The sequence below is a fragment of the Panthera onca genome, chromosome C1, assembly GCF_046562875.1.
Source record: "Panthera onca isolate mPanOnc1 chromosome C1, mPanOnc1 haplotype 2, whole genome shotgun sequence".
Taxonomy (NCBI): Eukaryota; Metazoa; Chordata; class Mammalia; order Carnivora; family Felidae; genus Panthera; species Panthera onca.
This window is the reverse complement of record NC_138346.1, coordinates 78,651,087-78,678,414: the sequence shown is the minus strand read 5'-3', so window position 1 is coordinate 78,678,414 and position 27,328 is coordinate 78,651,087. Positions and strand designations below refer to the sequence as shown.

At 40.9% G+C, this 27,328-nt stretch overlaps 1 protein-coding gene across 10 annotated transcripts in view; it reads left to right on the top strand.

Moving 5' to 3' along the window:
• The window catches only part of FMNL2 (formin like 2), a 313,662-nt gene that overhangs the window by 250,276 nt on the left and 36,058 nt on the right, over positions 1 to 27,328 (top strand). For all 10 annotated transcript variants that reach the window (XM_060626583.3, XM_060626587.3, XM_060626580.3 and 7 more), the window contains 2 exons: positions 1,227 to 1,320; positions 24,862 to 24,936. In XM_060626583.3, coding sequence (XP_060482566.1) covers positions 1,227 to 1,320; positions 24,862 to 24,936 — 169 coding nt within the window. The remainder of the gene's footprint in view (positions 1 to 1,226; positions 1,321 to 24,861; positions 24,937 to 27,328) is intronic.

Sequence of the window (27,328 nt, the reverse complement as noted above, 5' to 3'; positions counted from 1 at the left end):
AAAGCCAGTGCCATATTATTCACATCCCATATTATCCCTAGAAGCCTGTTTTCATCAGTTTATTTTAGTTACTATAATGTGTTTTCCATTTTGGTGAGGGATTCCGCATTTCACAAGTCTTACTCCCTTCACCAGATACCTCTGCATGGACCATATATCGAAACACTGGTTAATGCCACCAAAAATTCTGATTTCAAATGAGATCCTTTCTGACATGGAATGAATTGCAAACTGTAAAGTCCTATTTAAATGTTGAATATTATTTCAAACTTCCCCTAATTAATAGTTTTTGCAAATTTACAATTGCTTCCTAAGTTTATTAGGAAATCTGGGTTTTCTTGCTTCTTTGTCCCTGCCAACTATTACAGGGAAGCTGTTATTCATTTTTCTTAAAGTAATTGACATTGTGGATATCAGGCCGGTCTTTATTTAGTGGTTGGCAATAGCTTTTTTCCAGGAAAAAAAAAAAAAATACAGAAGTGATCTTATGAATAAAACAATGCTCTTCTTGATGTTGTATTTGACAACTTAGACTGTATTGCCAAGGGTTTCTTTCTAAAAATACTTCAGATGGCATTTTAGTTTTTTTCTTTAGTCAGAGAAAATATTCTTGTATTAGTACCGCTGTAATCCAGCTCCTTTCAGATCTCCTACATATAAAGAAGTGGTGACAAAAACTTGCATTGTCACAGGGGATCTTTATGGCGCCATCTGTCAATTAGCAGATTTGAAATATAGGACATTAATTTCAGTAGATTTTGAATTTGGGGGGCAAATGTTACTTCTCTGACTCTAAAACCAGAGAAGGTATTTAACCAGTGGGTTGTTTTTCTGAATATTCTCAAGTTCCCAATGGTCTTTAGCTTATCAATAAAACTTTTTCAAACATATCATACTGAGTCACCCACTGTTAGAAGTGAAAGACTAATCTTTCCCAGAATTAATTTTCATTATTGAGTCATTTTAATTCGAATGTTGGGAGTGGGAAACATTCCTTCCAACTTTGGTACCTCAGATAAATCACATACATAGAAGTTAGTAAAAGTTTAAAAATGTACTTTAATATAAATATACCTTAGTAAAAGTTTAAGAAACATACATGAACAAATTATTTTATTATCATAGCCATTTTGGAAGGAAAGGAGAGTTGATTCATCATGTTACTTCACTGATTTTTTTTATTTTTTATTTTTTATTTTTTTGCTTGTTTCTTCTTGTTTCGACAGAACAAAAGCCCTTGTCTTAGAACTGTTGGCAGCTGTTTGTCTTGTCAGAGGCGGGCATGAAATCATTTTATCAGCATTTGACAACTTTAAGGAGGTAGGATACTTGGGAGTTCGCTCACACAAACATATTTGGACATCTTTAAATAGAATGATTTACATTTTCTGTGTGTATGTTTTATTATGAGCTATGTTGTGAAATGATCACCACAATAAGTGGTGATTACCATGGTTTACCTTTTTATTTATTTTGGGGCCTACAGGGTAGACTAGTTAATTTTCTAAGACGTCACTGAGGGAGAAGTAGTGAACTTAGTCTAAATATCTTAAATGGATGCATTAAACTTTCTTTGATATCTCATTTCCAAGAAAAGTTAAAAACTATTTGCAGGATCTATTTCCATTTGGAGAACATGGAATTGCCAGTTTGCAAACAGTTTGCAAACATGTTTTGTTAAACGTCTGTGGTTTTCATTATGGTTGATACTTGAGCACCCACCGTGTACATTTTATGAACTCTTCAATCGTAGCTATTTTCCCCAAATCACATACATTATCATTGCCGTGCTGAATGCCACCAGAAACCTCTCAAATAAATACACACACTGATTTTAGCAGTTTGTAATCTTAACCAGGTGATCCTTTGCTAGGCAAACGGTAAACCCTGGGACTTGCATGGTTGAAAATGGAAACTAAAAGGACTACAGAAGAAACAGTTGCACACAGATAATATGATACCAAGGATTGTGGCCCACGGTATCAAGACATCATGACTGAAATAATCACTGGGTGGTAGAGTGCAGGGTTACATGGCCCCAAAGAGTGCCTGTTGGCTCCCCTTGTATGTGCCTAACATCTGAGGCTACTTTGAGGTGGGATATTACAAAAATAAGTAAAGGCACTTGGAGCTCAGGCTTCAGTAAGACTGTCAGCCAAATTGTGGCTTATCCTGGCAGTCCCATTTGATTCCAGATGCTCCTGGATTAGAATCAGATTTAAGAGGGACTTACAGACTCTTGCTCGTCTTTTCCTGGGAGCCTCTGGAATAAAACCCTGCTAGTATTTATTGAAGACCTACTCTATGGCAGGTGCTATGCCTAGGTGCACACATGTAATCACGTGGTTCTGTGAGAATATATGAGACAAGTATTAATGTCTACATGTTCTAGAAGACAAAACTGAAATTCCAAATACATTTTGTTTGTCCATGGTCACATAGCTAGATGAGTGGCAGAGCCAGGACCATGATTTGGTGCTCCTGATTCTGAACTTCCATTTTATTTTATTTTATTTTATTTTATTTTATTTTATTTATTTTTTTATTTTATTTTATTTATTTATTTATTTATTTTTTTTTTTAACATTTATTTATTTTTGAGACAGAGAGAGACAGAGCATGAACAGGGGAGGGTCAGAGAGAGAGGGAGACACAGAACCCGTAACAGGCTCCAGGCTCTGAACTGTCAGCACAGAGCCTGATGCGGGGCTCAAACTCACGGACCGCGAGATCATGACCTGAGCCAAAGTTGGACGCTTAACTGACTGAGCCACCCAGGCACCCTTGTTTTGACTTAGAATTTTAAAAGCTTTGACCAGAATCTGCCTCATTTCTGTAGTTACTTATATAAATGATGGTGTTTAAGATTGATTCTTCTTGGACAGGCATTTGCATGTTAGAGAAACAATGCCATGAGGGAAGAAAAGGGACAAGAGCCATGTTCTCTGTGTCTTCTTGGCATGCATTAACCTCAAGGAGGTGTCCATGTCAAAAGAGCATCAACCCATTTATCTGTTCAGTCTTAGGGTGAAAAGCATATTTGTATTGATCCTTTTTTTGTTTGTTTGTTTTTAATGTAATGCCATTGTCAGCCCAGAGTCTTTTAAATTTCTTCCTTTTCTCTTTTCTCCTATTTTATGTGAGGGAATTTATTTTCTCATACATCACATTTAATAGTGTATTCTTTAATCATTTTGGCAAAAATGTCAGTGGAATCTTCTGGGTTTAGGGAGATGTGAGAGGCAGCTGTTCCTGATCAGGAAAAGTTGTACTTAAGATTTCAGATGCTTGTGCAGATAGGGTTTGGGTGAGAGTAATCTGTATTGAGCTGATCATGGCAGAGAGAGAGTACCATAGCAGGTACTAGGTAGGATACTAGGGAGTAGGGCCAACAAAAAGTCTTTACCTTCAAGAAGATTGTTTTTAAAGCTTTTTTATCCCTTTTAGTAAGTTGGGATTCCATTCACTTCCGAAAGAAAAATGAAGGGATTTTCCATGTTTTCACCAGGAGGACTGATGGAAGGTAGTCGTGGGGTTCCACATCAGACATCAGTATCTTGTTTTGCAGATAAAGTAATGTGCAATAGAGAAGCCAGTCCCTTTGGGCTTTGATCATTGTTAAGGCACAGCCAAGCATACTGCTGCAATATGGTACCAGATTCTAAAGGGAAATTTAAAGACCATGTGTCTTAAGAATGTAGCAGGATGTTTTCCCTCTCTACTTCTTGAGCCAACAAATCCATTCTGTCTTATTTGACCACCACAAATTAATTCAAATGTAAATTAAAGGAAGGTATCTTTTAGCTTTTGATCGACTTTTATGTGTGATTCCTTAAATTTCTCACATTTCAGTTGAAATTCACAATCTCAACAAGTTTGTTTTTCTGTGTTTTGCCAAGAATTTCGCCACATGTCTGAAGTACATACTTTAGGAAAAGAGGAGGTGCTTCCAATTTAATGATTGCTGATGGCAGGAAGAATATTAACGCAAGGCCTTGATTTTCATGGGAGTGGAGGTCCCATGAATAAGCACATATATCACCTCAATGTATTTGATGATAAATGAATTCTTATTCCAAGCCTGGTTTATGACATTCCTGAAAATGTGAGTGTAAGGTGTACGTAAAGACTAAACCATTCAGTCAACCATGTACTCCTTGAATTCTTTTCTCTTAAAATTTTTCCCCTAAATAAAAGGAATTAATACATCTGGTTTTGGTGTTGAAACATCTCCTCATGAAAATTTATGGTCCTGAATTGAAGACCAGGGTGAGAACAAGGAGTCATCTCTTTTTCACTTACTGGCTAATTTAGCCATGTGGAGGGATGTATTACCATCTTGTCTGAATCGATACTTTCTTAGTTGCATTGCAATGTATGTTTTTGAACAGTTGGCCTACCCGACAGGCAGAAAAAATAAAACGTTTCGAAGCAAAGGTCGTTCTGTTGGTATTTGCATTAGTGCAGAGTCTTGTTTGCATGAACCAGAAACTGACTCTAATGTACAGAAGAAAGGGTTGATTGGAAGGATGTTGAGAAAGGCACAGGGTTGACAAGGAGCCTAGAGAAACAGCCCTGGAAAATGGGCAAGCGTTTCTAAAATGTGGCTAGACTCAGGCTGTGTGCCCTTGAAGCCTAGCCACCATAAACACTTCTTGAGTTTCTCATCATGCTTTTTCTTCTCTCCCAAATACCATGGACCATAGCTAGTGATCCACTAGGCCATAAAAGTACACTTATGGGCAGGACATGAACTAGCCCCAGCTTTAGAGTTATAAGCACTATTTAATCCAGTTTCCCTTAGGAACCTTGAAGTCTTCTACCTAGACCTTACTCTTTCCAACTTTTCTTAGTCTTCCTACTTTTTTGCATTCTATTCTTTGATAAGTTTGACAAACTGCTTTTAAGAAAGTGTCTCCAAAAGTCTGGCAAAAATGCTCCCATTTGAAATTAGAGGGAAAGATGCTAAGGCCCACAGATTCTGTAATGGAATAGCCTGCTATGATACTAGTAATAAAACTCTTGGAGGGTTTTGAGCTACCAGCTCCCCCAGGCTGCTGGGAGGTGCACCTGGAATTCATCAGGATTCCAGAATGATTATAACTGTGTTCTCATCTGCTTCCAAAATGACAGCATCTGGCTTTAACAAATAAGCCTGAGGCCTGAGTTGGGTTATTAAAGGCCTAACTCCTTCCCACTTCTGCCCTTCTAGTATAGAGAGGTGGAGCCTTGTGAAATGAGTCACTCAAGGCCACCAGTGCTCCAGTGCACAACACTCTTGGCAGTAGCCATTATTTTTTTGGCCTTTTTCTAGAAGGCTTCTTAAGAAAGCTGATGTGGTTTAGCTACCGGGCACTGGAAAGCACTCATGCTACACATTATTAAGTTGATTTAAGAAAGCCTGTCAAGTTTTATTTACAATGGGCCAAATTGGGCAGGAAGGAGAGCAGACATTTTGGTGTGCTTCCAGCATCCTTCTGAGTTTAATCTCGTCTAATCTAACCTCTTGAACATTTGAGGGTATAGGATTATAAATTCAGCACAAGACCATCCGGATAATTCCTTCACTGGTAAAAATTTTCAACACGGAGGGAAGGGTACTTTGTTCTGTCTCTCAGTGAACTATAAGCAATGTATTTTCTCAGATCTCAAACGGGGAGCTACATTTCTAAAGCATGCATGTATTTCACTGTATGAGACAAGAATTACACTAATCTGATTCACTGAAAGTCTTCTCTGGCCAGTCCATCTTCCAGGGATCAGGAAGCAGAGTCACAGCAATTATTCTTTTGAACTATTTATTAACTGTTACAGTTATTGCTTGTGTATAATAAGTTACCCCAAACATAGTCTTATTATGTTCCTGGATTCTGTGGATCAGGAAGCCAGGCAGGGATGATTGTCCCACCTCCATCGTGCCCAGGGCCTCATCAGGGAAGATCCCAATGACTAGGGGTAGGAATTCATTTGGAGGCTTCTTCATCAAGTATCTAGCTTCTGGGCTCTGATGACTCAAAGACTGAACTCAGTAGAGCCTGTCATGAGTTCTCCATGTAGAACTCCATGTGGCTGGAGGTTCTTAGAGCATGAGAGCTGGCTTCCAAGAGGAACTGTCCAGGAAGGAACATCTAGAGATCAGGTATTCAAAGAGATAGAAGTTGCAATATGTCTTCTGAGCTAGTGTCAGAGCCATCAGTGTCGTTTCCGCTGCATTCTGTTGACGATAAGTGAGTCACTAAGGCCAACGCAAATGCAAAGGGGAATCAATGATTTTACCTCTTGATGGTGGATTGTGAGGGTCACAGTGCAGGAGAACATGTGGGGTGGGAGAGCCTGCTGTGGTCATCTTTGGAAAATACGGTTCACCTCAGTAACTTCTTAAGAATTACCAATGTATCTATAGTTGTTCTTGTGTTTTCTCTTTCTCCTCCTCTCAACCCAATACTCGGTTTCTCCTCAAGACCGAAAGCTTTATAAACTTTTTCACTGGAGTTAGAAAGGGTGGTTATTGCTTCTTTCAAGCGAGTTTACTATGGGCAAATCATATTTTGAGAACCTTTCTAGAGGAGAAAGGAGCCATTTACAGAGGATTTCTGAGTCCCTGGTAATGAACTAGTTATTTCTTTATCATCTATGTCTTTATCATCTCCTAAGGAAGTGAAGGCTGGTCTCCTGTTGATCATTAAGGGATGAGTCATGCTAACTTACTGGAAAATTTTTTCATGAATATTTGAGTGCCCCTTTATGTCAGATACATTGATAAACTGGCAATAAGAAAATGAGTAAGACATGGGCCCTACACTTAAGGCGTTGAGGGGAAGCATCCCAGTCCAGTTAACAAAACAGAATAAATATTTTTGACAGTTAAACTACTAGACTTTATGAAGGTAAATGTCAGATGCTTTGTAAGAGGAATAACAGCTAACCAAGAGGAGGTGAAGGAAGGACGGCAGATGAGGTGGGAATTCCCAGAGGAGGCTTCCTATTGGAAAGGGTCCCTGAGCTGAATTTAGGATAAGAGTGAACTAGGTATATTAGTTTCTTATCACTGCTGTAATAAATTGCCACAAACATAGTGGCTTATAACAATGCATATTATCCTACAGTTCTGTTGGTCAGATGCGTAAAACGAGTCTATAGAGTGAGGTTCTTTTGGGTAATCCATTTCCTTACCCTTTGCGTTTCTAGAAGCTGCATATGTTCCTTGCTTTGTGGCCTTTTCTGACTCTGATCCTCTGGCCTCCTTCCTTTAGTGACCATTGTGATTATATTGGGTCCACTCAGATAATCCAGGATAATCTCTCCATCTCAAGATCCTTATCTTAATCATACCTGCAGAGTCCCTTGTATATGTAACGTAAATATTTACAAGTACCAGGGATTAGGACATGGACATCTTTGTGGAGGACATTATTCAGCCTACCATGCCAGGTAAAGTTGTCCTTTTATACAGAGAAGGTAGCATCCTAACAAAGCTTCAAAGACTATAGTTGCTGTAGTTTGCTGTACTTTCCATTCTTAAAAGGAGCAGGGTGTGGGGAAGACAAAAGGTGGGATATGAAGTTAAGAGCAGATCAGGAAAGACCCCATTGCTTATTCCAGAGCCTTCATATTGCCCTGTAGCCTAAGGAAGCAAGAAACAGTGGTAGGAAATGTGTTCTCCAAACATTTGCTGTTTAGATCTACTCTTTCAGTTAAAAAAAAAAAAAAGTTATTCTTTGCTGCACGAGTCCATTGGCAGTGGGCTTAGCATGAGGTCACTCTGACAGAGCAGGGTGTGGTTAGGGTTTGAAATTGGTTTTAGAGATTTTGCCATTCCTATTTCTCATTCCTTGGATCTCTGTTGTATTAATTTACTCCTAATATCTACAAGACTTTCCTTTGGTGTGGGCCGGGAACAAAAGAACAAAAGTACAAGAAGGTAGTGGCACCTGGGGACAGAGAGATTGTCGTGGTATCTGGGAGCATTTGTAGAAATGCTTTGCTTTTCAACCTTTTTAATTAGACCCTCCCTTCTCTCCACAAGCTCAGTGCAATGTACCCAATAGGGAGCCTCATGTTCTATTTCATTCATTGCAGCCACCTTAAAAAACAAAACAAAACAAAAACACGATATTGCCTCCTTTTTGTCTTTATTCATGTAAAAATGCCGTTTCCAAAATCTGGGCCCTTTGCCAGCTGTAAAATTGTAGGCCTATATGTCCCCTTGGATATTCTGGGAAGATAACAATGAAAGACCTCAGGAAAAAGCCAGTGAGAGCTGCGTGTTACTTTAAGACCTCATAGAATCTGCACCAGGGGCTGGCACAGGTCCCTAAACACAGCACTTTCACTTGAGAAGTGTTTCTTTGACATTTCAAGGTTGTTATGGTTGTAAGGCAGGTATGGATGATAAGAAGTACTCTGCTGCGAGTTGATGAGAGAGTTGGAATGAGAAGTCTTACAGCTCTGACAGCATCATCCGCAACTCCTCAAACCATTAGAATGGGGAGCTTTTAGTTCCCGGTCAGGATTTGGTTGCCATTCTGGTATTTACTTCTGCAGAATAATGTTTGAGTCTATTTTAGGGACCCCTTGGTTGCTTTTTCCTGTGTGAAAGAACACCTCCCTATTCTTTTTCTCCCTCACTCCACCCTGATTTGTATAAAAAGGAGTTTTTTGTCTTTATCTTGGTATTTAAGTATGCTTGCATACTCTCTATTTGTCCTAGGTGCTTTTAAAAGCACGTTTATATTAAGTGAAAGTAGAATTGTTTTAAAATGTCAAATCTGGGTTATAGGTTATTTTTAGTGGTCATTAAGTTCAGTGCTAAGCAGTGGCTAAGCCTTCGACCCAGGGCTATATTAACCTTCTTATTAACTAGGCTGCTAGGTTTACATAGAACTGTTAAAATAATTATGAAAGTGCTATGCTAGATATGCCAACCAGGAAAAGGATAAATCATATATATACATCTTATGTATGTATATATGTGTGTATATAATATGCATGTGTGTATTATGAGTAACAGCATAAAGATGTATTTATGTAAAGTAACAGGTCCTAAAGGGAAACAAATGAAGGGGTTTGGAGTAGCCTTGATTTTGTGTGTGTGTGTGTGTGTGTGTGTGTGTCCTGGTGCTTGTAGTATTTGGGAAGTAACCTGCCTCATGTGGCTAAATGTCCCTATTGTGTACGGTAGATTTTTCCTTCTAGTAGTGTTTCTTTAATTTTCTAAAATTCTTAAAGTTCTGAATTGTGCATACAGTTCTTTTTCCCTATTATAATTTAAACTAGTTGTAAGTTACTGCCATGAGTGTGCTTATTGAGCTTGACTTCCTGTGTAAGTCAAGCTCAGATTTCATTTGAAATTTAAATACTTGTAAAACTTGAGCACCTTTTTAAATTTATTTGCGCTCCATAGTTAATACATAAGGGTTTTATTTGGTTGGTTTCTTTTAAACTAATCAACAATCATCTTCAGAAAGAAAACACAAGCAGAGTTCATGAATCAATTCCATTTTATTCCATGTTGTAAACATTAGCCAAAAGATTGTCAGGTGTACAAAAAAGGCATATACACATATAGAAATAGGAAGACTCCCATTTATTGTTTGCTGAATACCAACAGGCTACGATATATTACTTTAATAAGGTTCACCCTATGAAGTAGGAATAAAGAACAAGAGGTTTAGAGTAAATAGACCTACTGATATACTTTAGTAAATGGCAACTTTGGGGTTTTTATCATATCCATTGATGTACAGGGTGCAGTCAATCTTACATAACGTGTTGTCATCTACCATACACATGTTTATACAACACCCTCAATTTTCTACTACAAAACAAACCTAACTGGAACAGTTATAGATTGAGCAGCTTATTGGAGGGTTTTTAGTTATTAGTAAAATTCAGAACTAACTGGGCTATCTGTATGGGGCCTGAAAAGAGAGGATTGGTCTTGAGCAGCCTTATAAAGGAAGGAAGAGATGTGTTTGGTGGGTGGAGGGAATTCTGGGAACAGAAGGGGAAAACAGCTTTGGTCTGTCCTGGAGTGGGATAGGTCAGGATAACTGTGCTGCATGGCAAGGAACCACGTCTGACCAGGGTCCATGATACAGAATAAAGCGTGGCAGGACGCAGGCGTGATTCAGCTTCTGAGGAGGGAAGAGCAGAGAGGTTTGAAACCTGTGATAGAATCTCGACTGGAAGATAAAGTAGGAAGGAATAGAAAAAGGGAAAGAGAAGCAACTAATAGTTATAAAGCACTTTACTGTTTATAGTGTCTTTATATCTGTTCTCCTTGATTCTGTGGAAATCTGAGAAGGGCATTTTAGGTAATTCTGATAAATCTTAGAGTACTGATGCTCTGTATGAAGTGTGTGAGAGGGGAGATGCTGGAGTTTGGAAGGTAAGTAGTTCAGGTATTAAGGGACTGAGCCCTGGATCAAGTTTGTGGCCATGACAATGGATATGAAGCCACAAAATCAGGACGGGATAATCCATTGAATTTGGGGACAGACATAAGAGGAGAATAAACATCTATTCAAATTATATACATTGAATTAAGAACAAAGTAGCACAGGGGTGCCTGGGTGGCTCAGTTCGTTAGGCATCTGACTTTGGCTCAGGTCATGATCTCTCAGTCCATGAGTTCGAGCCCCGTGTCAGGCTCTGTGCTGACAGCTCAGAGCCTGGAGCCTGTTTCGGATTCTGTGTCTCTCTCTCTTTCTCTGACCCTCCTCCGTTCATGCTGTCTCTCTCTGTCTCAAAAAAAAATAAATGTTATAAAAAAAAAAAAAAAAAAAGAACAAAGTAGCACAGCCACAATAAACAGATATCTGGGATTTTTTTTTTTTCCGGAGAAGAAAATAGGCTTTGTTTTTTATTAAATTCATTCTCTTAGTGATGGTAAAATGTCCAATGTCCTATTCTTGGTTATGAACTAAAGATGAGGAGTGAGAGAACAGGTTTAAACAGAGATATTGGGGATTGTGTGTGTGTGTGTGTGTGTGTGTGTGTGTGTGTGTAATCTAAATAGAGACAAGGATTGTAACTAAGGAGATGAATTCCCTGGGGCCTCAACCTAGGGGAGTAAGGAGGCCAGGCTAGAATGGACTGGAAGGATGCTCAGAAGAGACCAGCACAGGAGAGTTAGAATATACCTGGTGGGTCTGGTATCTTGTGGTTCAAGTTCCTGCTTCAGATGACAGGTTAGTCACATGGTCTCTATGTCCCTTCTAATTCTACAGTTTCATATTTCTATATAAAATCTGGTTTGCACATGCCTATGTGTGTAGTATGTATTATGCATATATGTTCAAATGGTTCCATCTGAGAAAGGTTAAGTGCTTCTTGTATTACAGATATGAAAACAAAGTACCCAGATAATGAAATGTTTGGTACAAAAATTTACAAGCAAGAACAGATGTAACAGGTCTAAGGGCGGTTGGTAGGACTGAAACAAGCTTAAAATAAAAATAGAGCACTGTGATTTTAGACTATATTGGATTGTTAGTCCCTTGGAAATGGCCGGAAATGGCTGCATCGGTTTCTACACCCGAGTGTCATTAACAAAAATCTGCAGTGTGTCAAAGAAACTTGCTGCTTCCCTATCCAGAAAGTGAACTGGATGTACTAGAGGTACATGGTACCTGCCGCTCATAAGGGCCTGTCTGTGAAAGCATCGCTTTCTTGGCCAGTGTTTGGAAGACTGAGCTTTTGAGCCGTGATTCAGACTTTTCATTTACTGGCTCCTCCCTCACACCCAGACTCTGTTCTGCTCTCTGTAGTCCTACAGCCATTCCTCCACCTTAGTGGCGCATGTGGGTCCTGCCTAGTTCTTTCATTCTTTGTATCAATCTGCCAAGGATGTGTAGTCCTGCTTAGTTTTCATTCACAACAATTGTCTCAAACACAACGCAGAAGAAAATGGCTCCGTGGTTCCTGACTGTGGTCCAACAATCACTGTCAGTCACCCTTCATCATGAAGTTGAGCTCTCTGACGGAATTTTTCCCCCAGCTCTGCGTCACTGGAGAGTGGAAATGGCCAATTACAGTAACATGAGCTATAGCCCTGTTTTGTTTCAGCAGTATGGTTTTGGCCGTGGAAAATGAGGGCTCCTTCCCCACAAGTGTACCAGCAACACGTGTGGTATCCTGGGTTTACTGGTATACCGCTAAGAACAGCACCGAATTTGCCATTTTGAAGTATTTTCCAGGAATTAGGTGTAAAACTAGGAAGTAGTGTTTTCTGTGCAGTAGTTATCAAGGGCATGTTTAGTGCATTGTTAAAAGATAATCATCTTTTTGTTGCTTGTGTATTTGTCCTTTATTGTTTGATATTTTAGTGTATCATGCGTTCTAGGGCAAATCTGTTTACTTGGGTAGATTCACTGAGTTTGATTGTCCCAGAACTTTGGGGAATGCATGCCCTACAGACCATGTGGGAGAGAACGGTTTCATCTCTCTCATATTCTTGCTCAGAATTCAGCGCTCACTTGGCTTTGGGAGAAGAATATCTAGCTTTGTAATGAGCCTCCATGCTACAGAGGTAGGCACATCCCAGAGACAACGGAGAATGGTCGGGATCCACTGCTCTCTAACCTGTCTAATGCCAGGGATTGTACTTGTCCTTGTGTAACATAAGAACTAAAGACTTCTTTTTTTTGATCTTTTTCTACCTTGTAAACTGGTGGAAGGTTTCTTGCTGTCTAGGGAAATCTGCCCTGTCTGAAAGATGTGACTTCATCTTTGTGGAGAGATGGCAGATGTTGTAGTCCTTTGTATGGTGTGATGGACTCCCCAACAATCTTGTAAGACATTTTACTGTTAGAAACCCATTCATTTGCTTCTGCAGGTTTTGGGTTTTGAGAATTCATCATCTTTGTAGAAATAAAGAAGCTATTGTCTTTTTTTTTTTTTTTTAACGTTTATTTATTTTTGAGACAGAGAGAGACACAGCATGAACGGGGGAGGGGCAGAGAGAGAGGGAAACACAGAAATGGAAGCAGGCTCCAGGCTCTGAGCCATCAGCCCAGAGCCGGACGCGGGGCTCGAACTCGCAGACCGTGAGATCGTGACCAGAGCCTAAGTCGGACGCTTAACCGACTGAGCCACCCAGGCGCCCCAAGAAGCTATTCTCTAGTAGTATAATTTAGTAGTTCTTAAACTTTTGGCCTCACAACCCCATTTTACATTAAATTTTTTTTTTTATGTTTTTTTTTTTAATTTTTGAGAGAGAGAAAGCAAGCAGGGAAGGGCGGAGAGACAGGGAGACACAGAATCCAAAGCAGGCTCCAGGCTCTGAGCAGTCAGCACAGAGCCTAACATGGGGCTCGAACCCATGAACTGTGAGATCATGACCTGAGCCGAAGTCGGACACTTAACCAACTGAGCCACCCAGGCGCCCACCCCCCCCCCCCCAAAGTTTTTTTTTAAAGTTTGAGCAATCTCTATATTCAGTTCAGTGTGGGGCTTGAACTCACAATTCTGGGATCAAGAGTCACATGTTCTTCTAACTGAACCAGCTAGGCATCCCAACATTCTTAAAAATTATGAAGGATCCCCCAATTTTTTCTTTATGCAGGTTATGTATTGGTATTTACCCCATTAGAAAGGAAAGAAAAATTTTGATACTTATTCATTAAAAAGGACATGATAGAGGGGCACCTGGATGGCTCAGTTGATTAAGCATCTGACTCTTGATTTCTGCTCAGATCATGATCTCAGTTTGTGAGTTTGAGCCCCACATGGGGCTCTGTACTGACAGAGTGGTACCTGTTTGGGATTCTCTGTCTTTCCCTCCCTTTGCCCCTTCCCTGCTCATGCTCTCTCTCTCTCTCTCCCCCTCTCTATCTATCTCTATCTCTCCAAATAAATAAATAAAAACAAGAAAAAATAACATAATAGACTTATTACATGTTAATGTTATTAAAAAAAATCTGTTTTTCAAAATTAAAAAAAAAAATATCAGTGACAGGGGCTCCTGGGTGGCTCAATCAGTTAAATGTCTGACTGGCTCAGGTCATGATCTTGCAGTTTGTGATTTCGAGCCCTGCGTCGGGCTGCGTGCTGACAGCTCGTTGCCTGGAGCCTGCTTCGGATTCTGTGTCTCCCTTGCTCTCTGCCCCTCCCCAACTTGTGCTCTGTCTCTGTCTCTACATTAAAAAAAAAATTTTTTTTTAAATCCATGTCAGTAGTCTGTTTTCTACTGTCTGTTTTCGTCGTCTTGGGCTCCCATAACAAAATATCATACACTGAATGACTTAAACAACAGAAATGCATTTCCTCACAGTTAGGGAGATTGAAAGTCCTCATGCCAACATGGTTAGATTCTGGGGGGTCCTTGTCTGGCTTACAGATGGCTGCTTTCTTGCTGTATCCTCAGATGGTCTTCCCTAGGGGTGTGTGTGTGTGTGTGTGTGTGTGTGTGTGTGTGTGTACAAAGGGCTCTTTTTTTTCTCCTAAGGCCATCAATGTCATTGGATTAGGGACTCACCCTTATGACCTCATTTAACCTTAGCTGCTAAAAGCCCTATTTCCAAATACAGTTGAATTGAGGATAGGACTTTGATATATGACTTTTGTGGAGACACAGTTTAGCACAGTCCAGTCCATAATAGTGCCATTACTTTAAATTTTTATACATCTTTTTTTTTTTTTTTTTTAATTTTTTTTTTTTAACGTTTATTTATTTTTGAGACAGAGAGAGACAGAGCATGAGCGGGGGAGGGTCAGAGAGAGGGAGACACAGAATCGGAAGCAGGCTCCAGGCTCTGACCATCAGCACAGAGCCCGACGCGGGGCTCGAACCCACGGACCGCGAGATCGTGACCTGAGCCGAAGTCGGATGCCCAACTGACCGAGCCACCCAGGCGCCCCTATACATCTTTTTAAAAAATTTTTTTTAAATGTTTATTTTTGAGAGAGAGAGTGAGCGAGCAGGGGAAGGGGTAGAGAGAGAGGGAGACACAGAATCCAAAGCCCAGCTCCAGGATCTGAACTGTCAGCCCAGAGCCCAATCCAGGGCTCAAACCCACAGATTGTGAGATCATGACCTGACCTGAAGTCGGATGCTCAACTGACTGAGCCACCCAGGCGCCCCTGTATTTTTATACATCTTTTAAAGTCTAGCTTAATATTCATGCCCCGTCTGCCCCTGCATTCAGTTGTGTTGTTTTGGTGGAAGTAGTTGAAGAAAATTCAGCCTCACACAAATGTACAGATTGAAAAGGAAGTATTTTAATAGAATTTATAGTTAACAGTGGATATTTATGTTTTGAAACTATACTATACAAACACTGGACAGGTAGTAGCTTCTTAAAGTAGAATCTGAAACTGTATTAATGAAATTCTTGTACTCTTGTTAACTTTAAAATTTATTTGCTTGTCTTATACCTTGAATGATTGTAGTTTTGTAACAATATGCAGTAGTTAGTTGGGAAATACCAATTCACTGAATTATTCACATCTTCTAAATACTGACAAATTTCATCATGCAATATTTAAAAAAAAATCACATTATTATCACCACCAAATTCATCAGAAAAATCTGTAAATATTGGAAAAGCTGCCAAACTTATGGGGAATAGAAGTTCTCCACAATTCTCAGTTTTGCTTGAAAGCTCAATATTTGTCCGTTTCCTTCATCCATTTTCAAGAAAATTTCCTGCCACATTTTTAAGTCTGAATAACTGTAGTGTGTTAGTTATTCTTTTAAATAATGAAAAGATGGCTAGATCGTCTTGCAACTGGAATAATCACAGAAGCCCTTTTCCTCAAGACACCCGTATTTTAGTAAATAGCAGAAGTGCTTTAGGCAGGCTTCCCAGTTTGTCCTATAGAATACTAAAGAGGTATATATTCACTGGTCAAGATGGAATAAAATTAATATTTTTTATTGCATCATCAAGGGTATTTTTTATTTAAGCTTTTAATTTTAATTCCAGGATAGTTAACATACAGCGTTGGAATAGTTTCAGGTGTACAATATATTGATTCAGCAGTTCTATACATTATTCAGTGCTCTCCATGATAAATGTACTCTTAATCCCCTTCACCTATTTCACCCCTCCCCCCACCGACCTCCCCTCTGGTAGCCATTTGTTTATTCTCTGTAGTTAAGAATCTGTTTCTTGGGGCGCCTGGGTGGCGCAGTCGGTTAAGCGTCCGACTTCAGCCAGGTCACAATCTCGCGGTCCGTGAGTTTGAGCCCCGCGTCGGGCTCTGGGCTGATGGCTCGGAGCCTGGAGCCTGTTTCCGATTCTGTGTCTCCCTCTCTCTCTGCCCCTCCCCCGTTCATGCTCTGTCTCTCTGTCCCAAAAATAAATAAAAAACGTTGAAAAAATTTAAAAAAAAAAAAAAAAAAAAAAATCTGTTTCTTGGTTTCTCTGGTTTTTTCCTTTGTTTGTTTTGTTCTTAAATTCCACATTATGAGTGAAAACATTTCTCTGACTTATTTTGCTTAGCATTATAGTTTTTAGCTCCATCCACGTTGTTGCAAATGACAAGATTTCCTTCTTGTTATGGCTGAATAATACTCCATTACACATACACACACGCCCCACATCTTCTTTATCCATTCATCTATTGATAGACACTTGGGCTGCTTCCACAATTTGGCAATTGTAAATGATGCTGCGATGAACACCGGGGTGCATGTATCCCTTTGAATTAATGTTTTTGTATTCTTTGGGTAAATACCAAGTAGTGCGATTACTGGATCATGTGTTAATTCCATTTTTAACTTTTTGAGGAACCGCCATACTGTTTTCCACAGTGGCGGGTACCAGTTTGTATTGCCACCCACATTTTTCTCCACATCCTCGCCAACACTTGTTGTTTCTCGTATGGTTGATTTTAGCCATTCTGACAGGAGTGAGGTGGTGTATCATTGCAGTTTTGATTTGTATCTCCCTGATGGTAAATGATGATCATCTTTTCCTGTGTCTGTTGGTCATCTGTAGGTCTTCTTTGGAGGAATATCTGTTCCTGTCTTCTGCCCATCTTTAATTCAATTTTTTGTTTTTTTGAGTGTTGAATTGTATGAGTGCTTTAGGTGCTTTGAATACTAACCCTTTATCAGATATGTCCTTTTATCAAGGGTATTCTTAAGTGACCCTGGCTTTTTGTTTTAAATGGACACTGATGAATGCAGTGATTACTGTAATACTTAGTGCCAGTGCCTTGAGTTGTGCCCAGGCAGCAGTGGTTTTATTCACCCACCATTGCTTCTGCACCACTTCTGCCTACTCTGTAAAAAAGGCAGTAACACCTTAGTGTCATTGTGATAATAGTTCTGACCTCACAGGCTCTGTGAAAGGGCCTCAGAAGCCCTTGGACCCAGAACCATTATTTTAAGAACTGTTTCCCAAGTATACTGTCTGCTCTGTTGTTGGGCCAGGTGGAAGTGATTCCATTTAGATGAGAGTAGGGTCCTCCTGATAGACATCCAGGATTAGGGCAGAGCACAGAAGAAACTGGAGGAGATGTGGAATGAGAGGAGGGAGCAGTGGACAAACCTCAGGCATTTGCCTGTTTGTGCACCGAGGTCTTTGATCTAGCAAACAAAGAGTCCTTGTCTTTAAGGGCTCTGAAGTCATTGCACAGCTTTGTTAGATTTAGTTCAACTTGTGATTCGGAGTGAAGAGAGCATGGGTTGACATCTGCCTCCCAAGCAGGCCCCGAGATATGTGGTGACAATGCCACAGGATTTAAACAACTCCTCTCCTGTGCTGTTGGTACAATTCAGTGAACATTCGATGACCGCTAGAAAGTGTCATTGTGTCCTCTCCCTTGCCTTGCTGGGCCAAATTGGGTATGCTCAAAGAAGGAATCTGTGAGGAGAAATGAATGGGAAAAAAAAAGGATAGTGTTAGGCCTTCTCCTACTTTAGAGGAGTCTGATGGATCAGTCATCCCAGAGAAGACCGAAGGCCTTTGCTTGTCATTTAGTCCTCAGGTAGCTAGTTAAATACCAGTCTGTCTTGAGCTGCAGTGTATTCTGGTCTTCCTGTAGGAATAGAAGCCTTGAAAGAATCCCCGTGTGTTCTTACTGACGACCAAGAGATATGTCTTATATTGAAGCCAGAAAGAGTCAAGTCAGACATTAGGAATATTTCTGGAAGATGTCATTTATGAAGAACTGTATTGTGCAGCCTTACTCTCTAGAATGTAGTGAAGGTCATTTTTGTTCAGGGAAGCGGTAAAAAGGCATTTTTCATTTAAGATGTGGTGTTTCAACGAGTTATTCTTGGGGGACTTTACTAGCCCTTCCATCTGTGTCAGGACTCTTTCGGTACAGCAAAACACATATATGAAAAGTAGAGGGTCATCTGGATGTTTTGTGTGGTTCATGCCAAAACATCTGGATGTTTGAAACATCTGGAAAAGTGGCTGAAGTTTTCCCGAGGGTGATTAGCATTACGTGGATGAAACCTCTGGCTCCTAATCAGATATTTACCGGTTCAACATTGATAGAAATGTTGTATTAATTTATGGGGGAGGAGGGTTGAATAGACTGTAGAGTGCATTCCATTGTGCAGCTTTCCATAGTTTTCTGCAGAGTGAAATAAGGTGTTTTAGTTGCAGAATGTTTCAATCTGATGAATATTTCTGCCTTTAAGTCCCGGGAGACATGAGAGCCAGCAGTAGGTCCAAGTGGTGTGCTTCTGACCCAGCAGCCGGGTGGTGTCAGTGTGTGAAACGTCCAGGTACCTGAGGGGAGAGAGGTTGTAGACCCCTGCAAGCACAGAACACCCCAGCAGAGTGGTCTTCTGTCAGGCCGTCATGGGGTCAAGTAATCCTCAGACCGGGGGCACTCTCAGTGGAAGGTAAAAGATGCTCTTCACCTAGGGCAAACTGTGAAACGACTGTTGACTTCATGCGGCCCTGAGAAGAAAACGGAACTTTTGTTCCTGGGCAGGCCCCGAGAAGGGTAGCGTAATCAGTCATAATAGACCGTGCCTCCTAAGAGGTGCCTTCCTGCGGGGAGCCGTGTGGATCACAGGGGCCTATTGTGAGGGAGAAAAAGAAAGTATTGAAGCAGGCACCAGGCAAGCAGGGCAAGAAGGAAACGCTTAAGCAAGGGGCCTTTAATTTTTATGTAACTAACCCAGAAGCATGTTTTATAACCACCTCATAAGAGTCAGGCCTCAGTCTGGCTGCAGACTTTGTGTGGTGCCCTGGGAGCTGTTGCTGGGGAAGCCAAAGACAGTCATTGACCTTGAAGGGGGACGGAGAGGTGGCTGAAGGCCGGCAGTCTGTTGTTCATTTCAGCATCTGGCTGGCGAGAATACTCTTTATTACAGGCTTTTGTAAAACCATCTTTTCTTCGCTATTAGCCTTAAGGGAAATCCTCCCCTAACCCCTGTTCACCCTTAGAGACGCTTTAAAGCACTGCCTCTTTTGCATCCAGAGCCCCAGATTTATCCAAATGGTTTGGGACAGTGTTCAGAAATGTCTTTCACAGATGGAGAGCAGAGTTGAGTCGTTTTTTGGCACGAGTTGTGCTTTTGCTTCAGTTCTCCTTGAAGTGAAAATGTATGTTGTTTGTCCTGGGTGTGGCCCATTTTATCTGGGCAGGGCAGGATTTATCTGCTTTACATGAACCAGTGAGCGAGATGCTGTGAGATCGTGCCCTGGCCCTTATGTATGGTACACAGGACCTGTGTAGCTGAGTGCCTCCCTCTAAATTTGGTTTGTGTAGAGCTTCCAGGCTGGTCAGTTTGGGAATATCATGTTATATGTCCATGCCTAGATTAGAATTTTAGAGCTTCAAGATAGCAAGTGAGGTTTTGGGTTTTTTTTTTTTTTCTTCAAACTTTTATTAGCAATGAAAACCTTCAATGAAACTTTTTTCAATGAAATCTTATCAGGCAACTCAGTACAATAAAGCAGAGCTGGATAAACCAGGACGGCAGTCCCAAGAACCTTTCTTACTTGTGTTTTTCCTTTGCCTGCCAAGCTCCCCCTTTGGGAGCCCCCCAAGTATTCCTCTGTCACCCTTAAGGCTTTCTAAAAGCAGCCTTGAAAACAAGAAATATAACCTAAGGCTCTTGAATTAATGGATGTGAAAATGGAAGTCTAGAGAGGTTCACCAAGTTGTCCAAGCTCACAGCAGAGTGGTGGCAGAGCTGTGACTTATGACCCAGGTTTTAGGGTCCCCTGCTTAGTCCTATATCTGCCCTCGTATCCCCTGACCCCATCAGTGTTAGAGCTTCAAGGTGCAAAGAGGAGTGGATGTTAGGCAGGACCTCAGGGATGGGTGGATGTTTAGTAAACTGAAGTCTGTGGTCCACGACCTGAGCCTGAGGGTTTTTGCTTTCTGTGGTGTTACTCAGGGCCAGGGTATTGATTCACATGAGACTGATTTATAAATGAAGGTGCCTGTTCAGTTTACAGCAGAGTAATGTTTTTCCAGGGTGTATACTTTTATCTTCCTGCTGTCGGACTTAATTTTTGGTAGTCCTGGCTGCCAGTAGTGGAAGCCTAATTCCCGATGGAGTATTCTCTGCAGTCTCCTCTTCGGGGCCTATCTGTGGCTGCAATTTCTTCCATTTGCTCATTCCCCCACCTACTTCAGTGGCTTCTTATCACCGATACAGTAAGTTGGTGTTAAAGCTAGCGGGGGGAATGAGAAATACCTTTGATTATATGAAAGTCAAGAAATGACAGATTTCAGTTGCCACAGAACAGTTTTTTTTTTTTTACTTGAAAGTTCTCAGATCATACGTTGTCTGGCCTTTGTTGGCACATGGCAGATCTCTGCAGCAATATATAACAATCAGTAATACATACGTGCGGATACGTTCCTGGCTCTTATGTACACTTTGGTGAAGTCCTTGCGTGCATCCCCATGAAGGCCAATCGATGTGTGGATTCTGAACGCAACTGAGAATTGGCATCTTGTTTCTTTTATCCTCCCTGTTTTCTAAAACCAGGTCAGTGTCAAAGGAAAGAAGAGACATGTTCAGCCATGGTTGTCCCATTTGAACCAAGTGTGTGGGGGTGGTCCAGATGTGAGCGGTATGAGCTGGGACGGCTTTCCTTTGATGCCAAACACAGCTTTACCAACCTCCCCAAACATATCTTCCCATTTCCTGTGGGATTACGGTATACACTTGTTTAATGATTGCTGAAGTATTGTAGGAACAAATGTGAATCTGGTTTGCATGCTTCCTTTCCTTCAGTAGAAATAAAGGGGGCCTCTGGAATCCCTGCTGTTCCCTTGGAACAGTGTCAGAAAATACCACCCTGAATTCATTAGTCGAGATTGGCAGCAGAACTGTCTACCTAAACCTCTCCAGAGAGGGGCTTGGTGAAGCTGACAGGAGAGGCCCTTCTGGGTCTCCCAGTGAGTGAGGAGAGTGGTCCATCAGATCATTCTTCCAAAGTTCCTTGAAGCTGGCATCTCTGCTGGCCATATGTCATTTTTGTGCATTGGGATTCTTTTCACCAAGCTTACAACAGCTATAAATTGGAAGATATTAAGTCTGTTGTTTTTGACAAAGGTATTTCTGTTTCCTAACACATATGTTCTTAGCATGGATTTATCTGTTGACAGGATGCTCTCTAAACAAATGCTTATATTCAAAGCTCTTTTTTTTTTTTTAATTTTTTTAAATTTATTTTTGAGACAGAGACAGAGCATAAGCAGGGGAGGGACAGAGAGAGAGGGAGACACAGAATCCAAAGCAGGCTCCAGGCTCTGAGCTGTCAGCACAGAGCCCAACACGGGGCTTGAACCCACAAACCATGAGATCATGACCTGAGCTGAAGTCGGACGCTCTACCGACTGAGCCACCCAGGCGCCCCTATTCAAAGCTCTTAATGTCTGTTTCAGTCCTGTCTACCAGGGTACTGCATGGTTTTTGGGATCTTTACCCAGCACGAAATTAATCTAATATTGCTTGTCCTAGTTTTGATGCCTTTTTTAAAAAAGATTTTGTTAACAGGCTGTGAATCATTTTCTTGCTGCCCATATGTGCTTTCCTCAGCCATATAAAATCCCTTTTTTCTAATGCCTTGCACACAGTCTCTGATTTGGGAGTTACCTTATTATTCATTGTACCTATGCAGGGGCAGTGGGTAAATTCCTACTTCATTCCCATGATACCCAGTTATGGTAACTGTATCTCCTTATTGTTAAGTCAGAGATTGAATGAATTGGAGAATTAATGATCTAGTTACCTGGTTTACAATTGGTAGTCAGGCTTTAATCTGCTGGTCTATATTATATAAGCCACTGGTTCAATAGCCATGAATAGTTGTTAAAAGCACAGATTCCTAGTTCCATTGTGGAGATTTTCATTCAGTAGGTCTTGATTTAGATCCAGGAATCCACCATTTTTAGAAGTTCCATGGAAGACTGTGGTGCAGGCACATCAAGTATATGCCCAGTGTCATGATTGTGGTTTTCTAACAAGAACATTTTTCATCTGTTGTTGTCTCAGATACAAAGACAGTTTAAAGCATTCCAGGATTAAGTAATATATGTTTATCTGCACATTCTAGGCTGTGTTGGAGAAAGAACATCAGTCAGGCTGGCACTTGGGGACCTGGTTCTAGCTTCTGCATTGACTTTTCATCAAATTATAGATGTATGATTTGTCTAGGTATCAGTCTCATTCATAAATAGAGGGCACCAGGTACTTTCCAGATTCCTGACATTCTTTGATGTGAATGGTTTTGCATGGAAGGAATTGTATTCATCGTCGCTGTTCATTGTTAGCTGTTGCTTCTTCTAGTTTGTTGAGTGCTAGCTGCTCAACAGACCATTAGTCACAGCTTCTGGTAGCTGGTAGCTGTTTGCAGATTCAAGACAACTTCTCTTCCTTTCTCCTGCCACTACCGACCTCCCCAAAACAGACTGAAGTAAACCATTCTCCTGGGAAACAAGTTCTTATGTTGGGGTTTGTCTTAAAGAAAATTCAGGTTGTAATTCTGATCCTTTCCATATCCAGCCTTGGCAGTTTTCACCCACTGGGTCCTTTTTGCAGGCTAGGAGTTTTGTCCCTTTGGGCACAAGATGTGGCTAATGTCATAGTCTAGGGAGCTGTGCTTGTAATGCCTCAACCCCCCGCCTCTTAACAAACCTTTTGCTTCCAGGAATTTGCTTCATATTCTCCAGAGGGGCTGGCTGAGATGAGTGGCAGAACAAAGTATCCCTTTAAATGTCTCTGCCTTTGTGGAGTTGCATCAAAATGATCTGTAGTGTTTTTAAAATTGTGCACGTGCGTGTCACCCAGCGCCCCCCGGTCCCATTGAATCAGGCTCTGTCGGTGGGATTGGATTCGTGCTTTTAAAGGCTTGACTTCCAGTGCTCCCTCTGGAGCCTCGTTGTCTTCCTCCGGACTGGGTTCATGCACTGTTTCTTCTGTAATTATTTTTTGTTAAGGCAGGTATAAATACGTGGAGAGTTGTTGTCTGAATACAGTAAAGTGTGGTGTGCATCTATTGAGAAAATTAAGTTGCCTTGAGATTTAGAAGGCCCTCAGAGGCTGAAGGCTTAATGTTCCCATCACATGGTTTGGACAGGAATTACCACTAAAGATTTACCTGTAGCACCTGTCTACTATGGGCTGATGGTTCTTTTTTCATCAACGTGATCATCCTTTCATTAAGTGTTATCTTAACATAATTAGTCATTTGTCCTTTTTTCAGTGTAATTCAACAAATATTATTGAGAGCTTCCAACATGGTAAGCATTGTTTTAGATGCTGAAGGTAGCATAGTGAACCAAACAGACAAAACTGCTGTCTTCTTGAATCTTCCTCTTCACTGAAATAAATATTTATGTGGGATTTAACATGACGGAATTAAGTGGCTGCATTATAACATTATGAAACACCATTTTGGGGGAATTTTTCAGGATCATCCTACATATATTTCTAAGACCACAAATAGAACCAAAAAACTGAGCTAAGCATGTGAAACCCGGATTAAATTCAAAATGTTAAGACTGGGGACTGTCTTACTGACACTACATGTAGCTCAAGGGTGTTCAGGTGCATACTTTCTGAAGGCAGAAAGAATAAGCCAGTGGGCTCCAAATAAAGGTTGCTAAGGTCACTGGCAGAATTGAAGTTTATCCTTTAATTTTGGGAATAAGTCTCCAGAGAGTTCTTACTTGTTATGAATCTTTCCTTGACTCTGTATTTTTGACTCAATGTAGACCCAGAACCTTTGGAGCACTTGAGTTCATAGTAATTTATCTTGCCCTTTTACCTGTTCGGCGAAAACATTAATTTGAGCTGAATGTTTCAGGCCTCTGGGCTGCTAATTTATAAGTTCCTGCAAATTTCTATACTTGCCTTAAATGGGTTAGTAGAACTTCCCAAGTGTCTACTGTAGTACTACATACTTTACTGTTATGGTGTCTACTTCTGTGTTGTAGTTTATGTTAAAATCACTTGATTTAGATGTAATAGGGACATTGTCAATCTGCTTTTCAAGGAACTTAAATACTGAATTGTCCAAATCTTTTAGCGTACCTGTTTTAAAAGTGCTTTTGTAAAAAGGAAAATGGGGGGGGAGGGCGGGGGGCGTTGTTACAGTTTTCCTCTTTTAAACCATAACATTTTGGGATTCTGCATGCAGGCTAAGAAATTGTTGGACTGCAAAAATAACCAATGAAAGGAAAACACATTTGACATAGATTTCAATATATCGGGGAACATTTAAAAGAAACTGAGGCTTAGCTTTAGGGCCTGGCTCATGTTGCTGTTTGTGAGTTAACCAGCTTAGAAGAGAAGGAAACAGTGTGTGAGAGAGGCAATAAAAAGATATTCTGGAAATAATTATTAATGCTAAAATTCCTGCCTCTAATTTTAGAATGCTTATGTTTGGAATTTCATATGCGTGATGAAAATGTGTATTTCAGGTTTGTGGAGAAAAACAGCGCTTTGAGAAGTTGATGGAACATTTCAGGAATGAAGACAATAACATAGATTTTATGGTGAGTTATTCAAGAACCACATTACAATCAATAAGGCAAGCTCAGTTTCTGCACTTTTTTCCTAAACCCGTTTATATTTATATATGATACATATGTGTGTGTATGCGCATATAAATGTTACAAAGGACAGAAAATTGAGTGTAATCTGCTATAGATTCGATCTAGAGTGTTCCTCACAATCTGTATTTTTCCCTTACAGTGTTTATTTCCAGTTTTATTCCTCGTGCACATACTGTACTGAAGACCCAAAGTACTAATTATTTATAGCAAATAAAGGATGAAAGCATGCATTTGGGAAAAGGATGTTAACTGCTGGGACATATACTTGCGGTTGCCAGCTTTAGCTGTCAGTAAAGCTGCATCAGGATCCTGAAGATAGAAGTCAAGAATCTGGGATGCTTGGGTGGCTCAGTCAGTTAAGCATCCAACTCTTGATTTCTGCTCAGGTCATGATCTCATGGTTCATGGGATCGAGTCCCGTGTCAGGCTCTGCGCTGACAGCATGGAGCCTGCCTGGGATTCTCTCTCTCTCTCTCTCTCTCTCTCTCTCTCTCTCTGGCCCTCTCCCATCTCTGTCTTACACACACACACACACACACACACTCTCTCTCTCTCTCTCTCTCTCTCTCTCTCCCTCCCCCCTCTCTCCCCCTCTCTCCCCCTTCCTCCCCCTCCCCCCCGTCTCTCTCTCTCAAAATGAACATGGGGGAAAAACAAACAAAACAAAAAAACCCAGAAAACAAGAATCTTGCCCATTTTGCTTTTTGTATACCTCAGCCAGTGGCTTTCTCCAGACTATATTCTCAAAGACTAGAGTGCTTTGGTTTGTAGAATTGACTGTACATATCCCCCAAATTACTCTACAGGAGTGATTCCTGCCCTGGTAACTCTGTGAGGGCAGAGTTAGACTGCGGTTCTCCTTAGTGGGATAGTTCACATGTAAGGATGTGTGGCTCAGCGGTAGGACTATCCTCTTCAGGTTTGAACAGCAGTAGGAGTTTGAGAACTTCCAAATTCATACACTTAAACCTTAATCTTGGACTGAAGATAGACGGTTTCTGAGACAGACTTCCCGTGGGTGGATCCAGATCTGCAGGCTTTCTTTGGCCTAATCCAGTTGACATACACAGCTCCTGCTCTGGGGAGGTCTCACCTGGGCTTTGTCCCTCAGGTCACTTCTAGCTCAGAGCAGGTATACCAGTCAGTCCTTAACATTGTGAGTCTTCTAAAACTTATACTTAGGGTGCCAGGCACACTTTTCATTTGAATTGCTTTAGTGGCTGTAAAACATGAAACATAATTTTGGAGATTTCTAACCCTTTTATGTGACTTTTTTTCTGGGTCTTTACATTTTATATGCATCCTAGCCCTCAGGCCCTTCTGAAAGTAGTGAGAATGATGAAACTGTTTATAGAGAAGTCTTGCTGTTCCATAAAGCATGTTATTTGCTGTTTAAAAAGGCAAAAAATGTGAGACAAGGAGTGCTGTTACATTGGCTTTTTAATTAAAAAAAATTTTTTTTTAAATTTATTTTTCAGAGAGAGAGAGAGGCAAAGTTCAAACAGGGAAGGGGCAGTGAGAGGGGGAGGCAGAGAATCCGAAGCAGGCTCCAGGCTCTGAGTAGTCAGCACAGAGCCTGATGCAGGCTCGAACCCACAAACCGTGAGATCATGACTGACCGAGCCACCTAGGCACCCTATACATTGGCTTTTTAATTTTGCTGTTAGGATTTTGGGGAGTGTTTAAGGCCCATGTTTGCACTAGTGATAAATATGTGAAGAAGTTGTGCGCTGGCTCACTGTAGCAGTTTCTTTCCTCTGCCTTCATAGGGGCAACTTATTTGTTCCTGAAAGCTGAGGTTGCAAACTGGAGGCTCCCAGGCTGAGCCAGCCTATAGGCTTGTGAGTTTAGTCTGACAGTGATGTCCTTCCATTAAAAATTTGAAAGTTGTGCATACAAATAAAGATTTCTAATTTTTTCAATTAAAAATTTCTGCCAACACTAGGCCCTGTTTTTGTAGAGTATCAAGTGCTGGAGCCAAGTAGTCAGTCAGTCTGTCTTTCTTTCTTTCTTTCTTTCTTTCTTTCTTTCTTTCTTTCTTTCTTTCTTTTTCATTCATTCATTCAATGTTTCCTTATTTTGGGGGAGAGAGAGAGGGAGGTGGAACGGGGAGGGGCAGAAAGAGAGGGAGACACAGAATCAAAAGCAGGCTCCAGGTTCTGAGCTGTCAGCACAGAGCCCGATGCAGGACTTGAACTCACCATCCCTGCGATCATGACCTGAGCCGAAGTCGGATGCTTAACCACTGAGCTACCCAAGTGCTGCTCCCCCCCCACCCCGCCCATTTTTAAGTCTAAAGATCCTCCTTCTAGTTTGCCGTGGTCCACACCAT